At 37.6% G+C, this 14,383-nt stretch overlaps 1 protein-coding gene across 1 annotated transcript in view; it reads left to right on the plus strand.

The window, feature by feature from the left end:
* Positions 1 to 14,383, plus strand: part of rdx (BTB/POZ and MATH domain-containing protein rdx) — a 57,681-nt gene that overhangs the window by 22,809 nt on the left and 20,489 nt on the right. The window contains exons 2-3 of the mRNA XM_067105957.1: positions 7,593 to 8,238; positions 14,050 to 14,207. Of these exons, the coding sequence (XP_066962058.1) occupies positions 7,593 to 8,238; positions 14,050 to 14,207 (804 nt within the window). The remainder of the gene's footprint in view (positions 1 to 7,592; positions 8,239 to 14,049; positions 14,208 to 14,383) is intronic.

Here is a 14,383-nt window from a genome sequence, read left to right on the forward strand (position 1 = left end):
TGTAAACATGTCTTAATATCCTTAAGACCCTTTCACTAAAGAAGGTTGTCAGCACAGCTGAGTGGACGTGGAACTCGGTTTTTCCTTGCCTTGTTTGGATAGCATCAAATTTTGTTGAGAAGCAGTGTATTAGTGAGCTTTAAGCTTGTCACAGAGGGGACATTGTTTTTCTCAAAACAAATCAAATTGACAGTGCCTGAATCTTCAGCCTCTCTCTATAACTGTAAGGATTTATCTAGAAAGCCTTAATCCTTATGGTTGTTAGCTTAAAATCCTGGTGTTGATCATTTGCCATCATTGAAAAGTAAAACTTCACAATGTCTTTATACTGGAAGGTTGTCAGCACAGCTTACCTTGCCTTGTTTCTAGTTTTGGATTGTCAGTTATGGGCTTTCAATTCTGGCATAGGAGTCACTAGTACTTTATGAGATAGGATCCTTTTCCCTGTAAGGATCCTTCGACAAGTCTCGCTGTGAGGACCTTACAATTTGTAGTGGATCCACCGTTTGGCAACAGCACTCACCAGGAAGAATCACATAGCAGGCAAGAATGTTTAGAAGCTTTTTTCTGTTTTAAAAAAACTTTTATTTCTCTTAGTTGAGCAGATGTTTCTCTGGCTGCACCAGATGTGTTTTGGCTGCACTAACCCACCATCCTCGTTAAGTGTGGTAGTCAGCTAACTTTAAAATAACAGTTTTTATGCCTCCCCACATCTTAGTGGGTGACCATGAAGAACTGACAAGAATGTAGACATTCCAACACCACTGTATGGGAAATATGTGATTACAGTCTATCTGGGTCGACCAAGCATCATTCTTTTGTTTATTTTGAATGCTGATCGTACCTAACGACATGAAGACTTAAGCAAACTAATGTTAGGTAAGTATCCAAATAGTTAATTTGGATTTAACAGGGACTCGGGTGAACATTTATCTTGCACAAACCTGGCATGTAATGAAGATGGTCAAAATATGCTATTGTCTCATCTGTGCGAGCGAGACGTAGTGGAAGCCGAGGTAATTGTTGTAGGACAAGAGATAGAACACTCCTGTCCTGAGTCCTTTATATTCTAGCACTGTGCCAACAGGCTCCATTCTGGCCAAGACCAACTATAAGGGAATTCTTTGTAATTGGTTGGTCTGTCTTATGGAGAGTGTAATTCCCTTGAGGACTCACAGCTGCTAGCAAAAACAGGTATTTTTGTACGTCAAAACCTGTTTTATTATTAGAAGTTTTATTCTGTAATTAGTCAGTTTATTGCACCTTAGGCCCATGCATCAATTGGTTAAGCTAGCTTGAAAACATCTAGATATTTTGATTTGGTCATGATTTGTGTTGGTGTGTTTGGTAAGATCATTGTTATAATTTTTTTTTTTTTTTTTTTTTTTTTTTGAGAAAAGATAAAATAGTTTTGAATTACAGTATACCTTTTATGCATTTTTAATTTTCTAGTATGTGGTTATTGTAGAGTACATACTTTATAAATTTCATGTGCATGGTTTGGTATGACTATTAATGAAAATGCTTAAATGAGTTTCAATAACATATTTTAAAGAAACATATCAAAACAGTGAAATACACAGACATGTTTTGAACTTAGTAAGTAAAAACAATTTATGACAGTTAAAATAAATTTTGTTAAAAAGTTTAAAATAGGGTTGTTGTCTCTTAGCTGCTGCTGTTCACCATGTATTGAATGAACTACAGTCTAATGTATAAAAATTAGAATCAACTAACATCATAAAACAGTACAATACATAAAGTGAAATATTTCAGTACATTATATAGTAAAAAGTAGAATTGCACATTTAAATACTCAAAAAAGATATATAGTAATGTTTTAAATCCAGTTAGCTGATATAACCACATGATCTTGGTGTTATGGTAAGCATTGAAAGAACTATAAAATTGTTTCAGTACACTTTAGTTCACTTAGGTACATGTAATATAGTGCAATAGTAGCTTGTTAGTTGATACACTTTTAGCCTATGTCACTAGAGGCTAGGTTAGCTTAGCATGTAGTAATCCTTCAATCATCTAGATTAATAGAGCCAAGGGCCTGTCGGATAATAGTGAAATCCATATAAGGGCGAATAAAAAATATAGGTTGTTCAAGGGCAACTCTGTACCCTTCCACACCTAATGTTGTCAATACCACATAACTGTAAATATTCTGTATGCTAATGAACAACAACCATTACACTTTAAACAGAAAAACTTATGCAAAAGGCATTATCTACCTTTTTGAGTAACAAAATATACTGCATAGATACACTTTGAAAAAAAATGCAACCCTTCTCTCTCTTGTAAATGACACGATTTGGTAGGTAGGTAGCCTGACCATTAATGTATTTTTATACAGCAAGTTATCAGTTGTTATCATATTGTAATACCATACATGGGATACAAAATGTGTATGTGTGAACTATTGACCTAGGCTAGGTGTTATACTTATCGTCAGAAAAATCTGTTATTGTCAGAAAAATCTGGAGCATAGTTGCCATGAAGTTCTTTGTTTTAAAATTTTCAGTAAGTTCTACAATGTTTACGTATTTGCTGTTCACTGCAATCCAAATGTCGGTGATTCTACTGTATATATGACTGTCTTTTGGAAAGGATTAGTATGGGTCAATCACGGGATTCAAAAGCTTCATTCGTAATTTGTGGCAACTTTAATGCAAAGCACAGTGAGTTGCTAAATTCAAATTCTACAAATCAACATGGCCGGTCTGCTCTTGAATTCTGTGTATCCGATTTTGTCCAGCTAATTGAGTAACCCATGCACACTTCTGGTAATAGATTAGACCTGATGTTCACAGATGTTCCAGCTGTAGTGAAGTTCAAGGTCTGTGAATATATAGGCACACTTCTGATCATTGCACCATTGAGATAGATGGACATATCTGTCAATCAATATATTCCTAATCCCACCATTGGAAAAACGGCCTGGCTGAAATCCGAAGCCAACTGGGATCGCAATATTGAAGCTTGTCAGGCACTTGATATTTCAGTTGCTATATTAGATCCTGATTCCAAGAAGTTAAATGAAATGCTGATGGCTGTTTTAATAAGATATGTCCCTTGAAAGGTCATCAGATTTAGGACAAATGACCAGCCATGGTTTGATGATACATGTAGATGAGCCTACCATGACAAGCAGGCCAAATTCAGCGCATGGAGACTAAATCGTCGAAGTGAAAATTACATCATTTTTGTTGAGTCTTGCCATGCTGCAAATAGAACTTACCATACAGCCGAGAGAAATTACAGTAATTCCTTGAAGAGGAAACTCAGCCTCATCTGTGGTGGACCAGGTCAGGCTCATCTTCCATTCCACCAATACTAACAGATGGTGGTAAATTGGTTACTGGCCCTAGGGAAAAGGCTGAACTACTTCATTGATCTTTTGAAGCTAAACAATCAGCTAAGGGTATCCCTCTCCCAGATACTTGTCATCCTGAACCTATTCTTACTAAATTTGCATTTTGCTCCAGGAATGTTAAGAAAATTCTGGATAATCTTGATAGCTTGGATGGAGAAATCCTGATGGTTTCTTCCCTTCGTTTTTTTTAAAAAGTTTCTAGTGTGTTGTCTCCCAAGATTAGTAGATTCTATTGATTTTTATGTCAGTATACAGTATCTTTGTGGATGAGTGCAAGCTGAACGCAAGCTTAGTACAGTAATACAGTGCCTGTTCCAAAGAGTGGCATATCTGCAGACTGCAATAACTACAGGCCAATCACTATTCTCCCCGTGTTCTATAAAGTTGCTGAAAAACTAATTTTTAAGCTACTATATAAGTATGTGGAATCTAAAGGATTGTTAGCTGATAGTCAATGCGATACAGGAAGCAATTATGTAATTGCGATGCTCTTTTAGACTTGACATGCCATTTGCCAGGGAACCATGATAAGGGTTTTGAGTGTAGAGCAATTCAAGTAGATTTTAGTGCTGCTTTTGATTTAGTAAATCACAAGACACTTGTTTAAAAATTTCCGAATCTTGGAGTGGGTGGATATGTTTTAAGATTATTTCAAGATTTCCGTACAGTTGCTGTGGTCAGGATCTTTAGTGAATCAAAACCTATTGTGTCTGGAGTTTCACAGGGCAGTGTTCTTGGTCCACTGGTATTTTTAGTGTATACAAGTGATATGGTGGTTGGCCTGGCTGGAAAACAAGATTGTTCAGTATGCCGATGATGCAACACTAGTGGGTGTTGTAATGAAGCTACCCTCAGCCTCAATCGGGACATGGACCCGATCTGAGATCTTGGTTTACCCCCTCCTCCCCTTCAGGTGGGGGGGTGAGTCTGAGGCTGAACTCCAGTAAAATGTTTCAGCAAAACTATTGATCAGCAGATCTTGTACAGATTTCCCATTCACAATTGATCCGTGATTCAGAGTTGTTGCGGCGTGGTGGTAGGTTTCTCATTTCCTAATTTACCTGCCGAGAGCAATTGATCCGTGAACCAGGTTTGCTGAACAGCAACACCAATATGCAGTAAATGTGCCTCACTGTTGACTTCTCAGTTCCAGAGGTCCTTTATTCCTCACACTGTTGGACTGTGGAACAGCCTCCCTTAAGAGGATGCCGTGCAATTGGAACTTCAGAAGTTCAAGCGAAAATGTAATGCATTTCTACCCTAATACTATTCTTGCATTTTGATACATTTTTATCTCTTTGTCTGTATATTTTATTTGTTTTTTTAATTTTTTTAATAAGTGGTATCTCTTCTTTCTGTATTTCCCTTTACTTCCTCTTACTTCTTCCTAATGAACACACATTCTTTGGAAGCTTGAATCTCAAGTCAGTGGCCCCTGTGGGCTTGTTCCATATGAATTGGTTTCATCTGCTGAATAATATAACAATAATAATGTGAAAAAAAAACATACTTCATAAAATATTCACAATTCCCTGCTCCTACAGGCAGTCCCCGGTTATCGGCAGCCTCGGTTACCGGCGATCCGGTTTTACAGCGCTTGTATAGCGACGATGATAACCAGATTTTCGTCGTTGATAACCGGTTATCGGCGTTGATCGCCTCTTATCGGCGGCGCTGATCACCGGTTATCGGCGCCGCTAACCAGGTATCAGTGCTATTATTGCCGATTTTCGGTTAGCGGCGATTTTCGGTTGTCGTCATGCCATTGGGAACGGAACCCCGCCAATAACCGGAGACTGCTTGTATTTGTTACTCTTTCAAGGTTTTATTATCACAGTGGTTTCCCTGTACAGTAAACCCCCCGTATTTGCGTTCTCAAGATTCACGGACTCGCGTATTCGCGGATTTCTCTGTGAAACGTATCAACCCATTATTTGCAGAAAATTCGCCCATTCGCGATATTTTTCACTGAGAAATATTCACTGATTACTGTATTTTCTTATTTTCATGACTAAATGCACTTTTTGTGATAAAACTATTAAAATAGTAAGGTATAAGCATTTTTAGAGGGTTTTTCTTGTGTTTAAACTACCAAAATAGGCAGTTCTAAGTGTGTTTAGAGGAGTTTTAAGTATTTGCGGATTTTAGCTATTCGCGGGGGGGGGGTGCGGTACGCATCCCCTGAAAACAGGGGTTTACTGTGCATCAGAGAACTTCATTCTTAAAATTTACCCATTATTACAGGCAGTCCCCAGTTATTGGTGGGCTCAGTTATCAGCGATCCGGTTTTACAGCGCTTGTCTAGCGATGAAAATCTGCAATTTTTGGTGCCGACAATCACCGATTTCCACTTATCGGCGCCGATAATTGGATATTGGTGCTGATACATGTCTAACAGAGGTGCCGATAACCGAAAATCGCCAATTTTCGGCGCCATTAAGCCCCGAAAAGTGCCAGAAATCACCGATTTTCGGTTATCATCACACCCTCAGAACGGAACTCCCTCCGATAACCGGGGACTGCTTGTATTTATTTATTTATTAATTTCATTTATTTTTTCTTTTTCCATAAGTGATCTCTTCTTTCTGTATTTCCCTTTACCTTCTGTTACTTCTTGCTCATGAACAGTATATTCTTTGGAAGTTTGAATTCCAAGTCATTGACCCTGTGCGCTTGTTCCATATGAATAGGGTTCATCTTCGGAATAATAACAATAATAATAATAATAATAATATGATTTATAAAAAACTGACCAACTACCATATGCATGTATGTAATGTTTACATTCTGAGCATCAGCTGATTAAGCTTACTAGCAAAAGAATTAGGAGAATCATTTCTCAGTTGTTAAAAGAATGAATCTATTAATGGAATTATTACTTTTATCTTTGTACATATAAATGTAAAATAGGTATACTGTACAAAGGTAAACTAACCTACTTTATGTTGAAATAAAATCTCAAAATTGTAAAACAGGACCACAGCCATTTCCTGATTTGTTTGTGTGTGTCATACTCAGTGTTGTTTATGTCAGTTCTTTGTTAAGTGGTTGTTAGTTTTAAGAGATGGTTATAAATTGTTACATAGTCACAGTTTTGGCATTCTTGTTTGAAAGCCTAACGTAGTACACCCTACCGAAAATTAAATTCACCCCAAATGCATAGCCAAGTACAGTTGCTTTACCAAAATGTCAGCCTTTCAGTTACATCCTGTTGTGCCTCTTCCTTCCTGTATTGATTGGAAATATGTATGAATTTGTGTTAAGCATTACCCTGTAGCCTTTTACAGTTATTGATGGGCAAATTGTAACTGGTGCTTCAATGTCTCTGTCTCATCAGTATAGCTTTGTTTGAATCTTGACTCTGTTTGCATGTAGCTGAAGAAAAATTTGTAACCTGTTTTGTACCTAGGCCTCATCTTATACATTGCTTTTAAATTTTAGTATCAAGTTTTGGACTAAATTGTGTTTTGGTCAGACCTTTGCAGTACAACTGGATGTTAATCACAGAATTTTAAAGAGGGATTTTTGTATTGCCCTGTTGTTGCCAGGAAGGTTTTGGTAATTATCTCAAAGTTATTTTGGAATTTTTTCATCTTGCTAAGTTTGAATTGTGTGTGTGTGTGCATGTGTGTGTATGCATGTGTGTGTGAAGGCAATAGCGACTGTTTAAGTTTCTTTGCTCATACTTTCCCAAGATAGAGGCACAACACATGTTTGGAAAACACAGAAATTATCCATATAAGATGATTTGATTGTAATGCAATATTTGTGTCAAGAGGATGGGTCCATGCTAAAAATGAAGGTCATTAATGTTATTTTTGGGTTTGACTCTGATTTTATTTGAAAATAATAACACGTACCCGTTGGATTTTTCACCTCTTGCCAAAGTTGGTTGCCTTCAGTTTAAGAGACTGACAAGCAAGGAAATGATTGCATTGGTTTTTTATTTTATTAAATCTTAATTATTTTTTATGCTTGATGGAATGGTTTTTGGTGCCATATAAAAAATTAGGCTATATAACAGTACTTGTAGCAGGTGAGATTAGCCAGTTGGTTTCAAGAGTATAAGAAAGATAGCCAAATATATGAGCTGATGAGAGTTACCCTTAGTTATAAATGTCCGTTCTTAAATGTAATAATGGTTATCATTAGTTTGGGTGATGTGTTTAATTCATAAATAATTTTCTCACAGGATTTTTAACATTTCCAGGTGTGTAGAGTGTGGGGAGGCGGGACGGGGTCGGGGCTGTGCTGGGTCGCATCAGCCGCCACAGTGGAGTCGCGTGGCGGGAGCTCCGGCGGCGTGTCAGGGGCTCTGCCGCCTCAGCCCCACTCCAACAATAACCCGCCCCCACCACCCCCACCACCACCACCACCCCCTCAACAGCCTCAAGCTCAGCCCCAGCAACAGCAGGCACAAGCACCTCATCCACAACCACCTCAGCAACCACATCAACAACAACAACAGCAGCAGCAGCAGCAGCAGCAGCAGCAGCAGCCACAGCAGGCGCAAGCTGCCCCACCCCAGGCGCAGCAACAGCAGCCACAGGCGGCGATTGCTGCTCCTGCCTTACCGGCGGGGAATAACGCGGAGCCTCAGAACGCACAGCAGGCGCCCCAGCCAGCTCCAAACCCACATCTTCCTCAGCCGCAACAAGCAGCTGCAGCAGTTGGGGGTGCTATAGTTGCACCTGCAGCGGGGGCTCCTGGGCAGCCTAGACAAGCAGCACCACCTGCAGCAGCTGCAGCTGCAGCATTAGCAGCCCACGTAGCAGCTCAAGCAGGTGTGCAGCAACAGCACGCAGCAGTTCCGCATCAGGTGCATAATACTCCTCCTGCTCACCAACAGGCTTTAGGTAAGAGATGCTGCATTGCATTGTACGGTATAACAGATCATTTTAAATTTATTATAGACACTTGTGCTCCGAGGTAGGTGAGAGCTTAGCAATCTTATATGGCTAGAGGCTGTGCTGAACAAAGAAATGGCACAAATACCAATCTACCACACATTTTTCTATATTAATCTAATTGTTTTTATAGTACTTTTAGGGAAGATGGGAAAGTACTTTCAGAATTGCATTCAATACATTTTTACAGCATCACACAAATAAAAATGCAGAAACTTCAAACATGTTGTTAGATTTGAACAGAAAACTTTATAAAATGTAATCTTTCTAACATATCAAAAGGATGATGATTTGAAATAATTATGATGATTGGGAAGGTACTGTATTGTAATCTACCAGAAACATAAGGTAAATGTTATATATTACTTCTTTACTGTACTGTTTATTATTCTAACACAGATTAACCCCCTTAATCCAAAGGGTGGGGGTGTTGGAATTTTTTCATCGGTAATCGGAGTACTTTGTCAGAAATATTTTGCGCATTCTTCCTTTTAAGCTTGCAATATTTATAAATGCATTCATGTATAAAGTTATGAATACAAATTTACTCTCAAGTAACAACTGTGCCAAAACTTCAGTGACATATGTCTATTGCAACAAGTACTTTTATTCTTATTGTTTTATTAATTGAAAAGGGTAACAACATTGAGTTTTGTGCATTGTATTAATTTTTATGAGACTTCTTTTTGTCATTATGTGTATTCTGATACACAAAGACTATTAAAGTCGTCTTTAACTAAATTTTGTCTCCCGGTGTTACATATACAGTGAGATGATTGGTGAACCAAATGGCCTTATCTATTAAAGATGCTAAATTAAAACTTAATGCAAGAAGTGTACAAAATATACTGACAATCGAACATGTTTTGTAATTAAAGCATGAAAATAGAAATCATAGGATAATCATACAATTTAATGTATGTATAGAGTTACTAAGTTTCACAAATGAAAGAAATTTGAAGTGGTGAAGAATATGCAAGAAACACTTCACTACCAAAGCTAGATTAAGCTAGAAGAGTAGAGTCAGGGGCAAGTGAGTTACAGTATTTTCACAAGAAAATTTTTCATACAAGCCCATTAATTATAATTGGCTTTTATTCTTTGTGAAAGGACCAGTTACACAAACTTGAAGAATTGAAAGAAGAAAAGTCTCACTGTCAAATGTCTGCCAACTAACATGTCTCATATCTATGTCAGTCCCCATCTGGAAGAGTGAGGCAAAGGTAGGACAGCACTTAAGATTATGATTAATGGGTTCTGATTAAAAATGTTTCATTGTAAAACATTGCTATACGAAACCCAGTCATCATAATTAGCCTGAAATGCAGTGTTGGAGGAAGGATGAACAAAATCTTTGAAGAGAGTAGATGACCAGATGTAAGAAGTCCGTTTCCTCTAGACTAAGGACAGTGGGGTCGACAAAGACTTCATTACTGGGGTAGCTTCTGTAAGTAATGAATGCAGTGGATAGGAGACATAATCCCAGATAGTTCACTCACAAAGGCACCTGAGGCATAAAGGTTGGTATATAAAGAAAAACACTCTATACCTGCCAATGGAAGAGAGATACTGTATGGTGGTGAAGAGGAGAAAGACAGATAACTTATCCCTCAACCTGTGCTGCATGAGAAGCTGCAATGATTATACAGGTAGTGCTCGAGTTACGATAATTCGTCTTACGATATTTCGATTTACGATGTGGTTAGCAGTTAATACCGATACAACAATATTTAGGAAATTTTTAGATTTCGCGCAGGCGCAGGCAGTAGCATACAACAGGCAGCAAGAGAGACCAACTCAAATAGACCAACTTCTTTTCCTCCATCTGTTTATTCCATCTTCTAGTTGAAAAGATAAAAGAGAATGATAAAAGTATTATTAGTAATGTTATACTCATGTGTAAATGTGTACAGCCATAAACAACTGAATGAGAAACTGTTGTTTTGCTAATAATCGAACGGATAACAACTGTTTACCTTGTATTTCAACCATCGTAATGTTAAACAATTAGCGTAGTTATGTTACAGATTTAATGACATTAAGCACAATACGACTAATATATTTTTACACTATACTCTCATTCACTTTGGGTAAAAGATCAGCAAGGAAATATACTGCTACAGTAAATTTAAGCTGCAAGTTGTAGCTGAAGCTGAGAAAACAATGTTCAAGCTGCTAATGACTATAAATTATCATGCATCAGCAACATAGATGAAACTCGACCATAAATAAAATTGGAGAGAAAGTATTTTAATCAAAACTACTGGCCATGAAAGAACACATTACTTCTGTTTTCACGCCGATAAAAGATAAATACATAAAGCTCTTATTGTAATTGTAATGAAATCAAGAGAAAATAGGGAACGGAATCTTGAATTTTTCGTTTTTTTTTTTACACAAAATAAACATGCCCCCAAACGGCCAGCCACCAACGTCATATCATCATCTATTAATGAAAAAAATAGCTAAATTAATTTCACAACGCGATGTATTTAAGATATATTTCAGCTTAGAAACACTTCGTATAACGAAAAATATCCTTGTCCCATATAAAAATAAAGTACTGTATCTAGAGATTCATTATGCTAACTAGAAGCAAGAAAAGCGCTCTGAATTGAGTTAAATGTGACAAAATAAACTTAACGCGCAACTGACCTCCAGACCAAAGCATTGATTGCTATGATTGCAATTTATAATACAAAAGCAATATAAGAATATATACAATATTATTGGATACAGTGTAGTAAAGTATAACTTTTTAAAAGATCCATGGAAAAGATGCACATTCATTATGTTGATGTTTGTATAATACGATGTTAATATATGAATATAGAGTACAGTATAATGTAGGCTAGGCTACCGATAGACTAAGCCTTGTTTGTTATTCAATTTCTCTTTATACTGAATTATCATAAGTCAGTCTGCATTGAACCTGCAGAATTAACTGATATTAATAATTACTATACCGTATATGTATAGAGTATACTGTGTAGTGTAGGCTAGGCAATATTCGAGATACAATTTTTTCAACAAACGATGGGTTTTTTGGAACCTAACCCCATTGTAAGTAGGGCAATACCTGTATAGGTGTTTTCATCCAATCGAACCTGTTTACTGTACAGCATGCGCATAAATCCCTCCATTTCTGTACCCTCCATTCATTATGAAGGAGTTCCCCAAGGCAGTGTTCTTAGCACTACCCTGTTTCTCATAGCAATCAGTGGTATTGTAGCATCCCAGCCAGCAGGAGTTAGGTCCTCCTTTTATGTCGATGATCTTGCAATTTATGCTGTTGGTTCTTCAATCCCTAAGCTCCACTCTCTTATACAGTCTGCCATTCTAGCTGCCTCTTCATGGGCTACTGGACATGGATTTCTCTTTTCCAATAATAAAACATTTTCCATTCTTTTCTCTTGCTCTTCAAATGTATCTTCATCTCCATTTTTGCTTTACAATTACCTGTACAGTACTGTACTAGTGGTAAATTCCTTGGTTTAATTTTTTACTCCCACCTTACCTGGAAGGAACACATTCTGTCAATTAAAAAACTGCTCTCCAACCTCTTTGCCTCCTTCAAACTTTATCCCACATGGCCTGGAGCGCTGACTGTAAAACATTTCTGCACCTTTATGTAATCCTCATTCTATCTGTCCTGGATTATGCATGGCATGTGTACTCTTCAGCTTCCCCTTCTCTTCTCAGCCTTCTAGACCTGGTGCACCACTTAGGGCTAAGCTTAGCCCTTGGGGCCTTCTGCTCATCACCAGTAGAAAGCCTCTATGCAACATCAGGACTACCATTGCTTACCCGCTGAGGTGCCCTCCTCACTCTTAGGTACTATGCCAGATTTCACCTATTCTCTACCCTGAAGCGAACTACACTTGAGCCCCTTCTTGCCAAATTTACTAACAATCCCAACTATCAGATCATCTTGCTTACCATCATTTCTTGATCCAGTCTGCTGAATAGCCTTCTTAGCTTGTGGCTTTGCTCCTTCTTGGCTTGTGGCTTTGCTCTCAGCCAATATACCAGTTCCTCGCTGGGTGAGTGGGTTCCGTTCTCAGCTACCACTATGTTGGTTGCGAGTTCGAATCTCCGACCGGCCAGTGAAGAACAAGAGGAATTTATTTCTGGTGATAGAAATTCATTTCTCGCTATAATGTGGTTTGGATTCCACAATGAACTGTAGGTCCCATTGCTAGGTAACCAATTGGTTCTTAGCCACGTAAAAATAAATCTAATCCTTTGGGACAGCCCTAGGAGAGCTGTTAATCAGCTCAGTGGTCTGGTTAAACTAAGATATACTTAACTTTTAGCCAGTATACCTGTTAATACAAATGTTCACATTGCATCTTCAACATTGTCTGTATTTTATCTTGTATTTTTAAGAAAGGTCATCCAGAGTAGTGCAAAACTTGAAAATTAGTTGAAAATGAAAAATAAAAATGTACAGTAACACATGGATTATATACTAATACATCCAAGGGGGTTGCAAAAATTTGTTAAGTGCAAAAAAACAAGGAATAGTAACTAGGCTAGCATAGGCTATGCTCCCAGTGGGCAGCCTGAAAATCCCACTGTAAGAATAGGTAGCCAATGGAAATAATGTATACACTGATGAAATTGTATGGAATCCAAAGAAATAAGAATTATCTTTCTTTAAAATAATTGTATATTAAACCTAAAACAGTAAAAAAAAAAAAATTACACTTCATTCAAGAGGATTACAGTAGTATAGCCCACTGAAACCAAGTATTCAAGATCAAGTAACTACTATACTCAAACACAAGATATCCAATGGTTTTGTATTGTATGTAATATATGTTAATGTAAACATCATAACCAGATTACCAGTTATTTTGAAAGGTAGTCCATATGTTAAAACTGTGTTAGCCTAGTTAATGTTAACTGGAGGCCCCAGTTATTTACATTTTCTATGGCTCCCAGTTTCCCAGTGTACAGCACAGTACATAATGTTTACTGTTATATCATCAGCAAATTGTATGTACTGCACTGTACTCTTCATATTTTCTTCTCTCCCTATAACAGCTTTTGTAAAACAATCATGCAATAAGATTGTAGTACACATAGTAAAACTTACATTAATGTGCTATAAAATTTTCTCTCTCTCTCTCTCTCTTTCGCTCTCTCAAGTTAATTTCAACACTTACCAAACAGGACATCTGTTTGCAGTATCCCATGTGGCTAGTGGTACACAGTTCAGTCTTATCTGTGAACACTTCTTCTTACCTTTGCTAGTTCAGTTGCATTTTTGCCATTTAGTGCAATTTGGTACATATATTTAGTCGCACTTAGAAAGTTGCGATAAAGGGTGTATTGTAGGTTAGGGATAGCGTGAATGATTTAGGGGTTACATATTCTATATTGAGTATCAAAAAGTTCCTGAAGGAGCCCTTCAAAAAATTGTGAAATGTCACTCAAGAGCATCTGATGAGTTTAGGAATGGAAGTGTAAAGATATCCAAAGTAGTTTGTATGTCAGGAAACACTTGGTTTGCAAAGATTTAAAAACATGGAACTATAACAAGTTTATTTGCCCTTTGACTCAATATTTCCTCTTGAAAAGTATGGTAACCTGGAAGACCAAAAAACTAATGTGTTTTGAGAATACTAAACATATTGGAGTAACTTTTGGTGTGTGATATTTTTATGTTTTATTGCCTAGGTTTGTGTCAGAGTGGTCTAAAAGAATATGAAGTAATTTGATCTTGAAAATATGTCAAGCCAATTTCAATTGCAGTTGGACACGCACATTCAGTGCACGGTGGAGGTGGTGGTGGCAGTGGCGGAGGTGGGCACGTTTCCTCAGGTGGTGTCAGCATGTCAGTGTCACGGGTACCTTCGCCTTTACCTCCTGAAAATAATATGCCCGTTGCTGAAAACTGGTGCTATACTCAGGTAAGAGTGTTCTTCTTTTTGAATTGTGTCACTAGAAAATAAATTCAGAATTAACCCTTACAGGCCAGGCTGAATATACATTACCAGTACCCCAAGACTGGGCAAACTTTTAAGTGATTATTTCTAACCTTGTATGCAGGTTCTTTTCTAGGACACTCTAAAAATACACTTAATTT

The sequence above is a fragment of the Macrobrachium rosenbergii genome, chromosome 6, assembly GCF_040412425.1.
Source record: "Macrobrachium rosenbergii isolate ZJJX-2024 chromosome 6, ASM4041242v1, whole genome shotgun sequence".
In the NCBI taxonomy this organism is placed as follows: Eukaryota; Metazoa; Arthropoda; class Malacostraca; order Decapoda; family Palaemonidae; genus Macrobrachium; species Macrobrachium rosenbergii.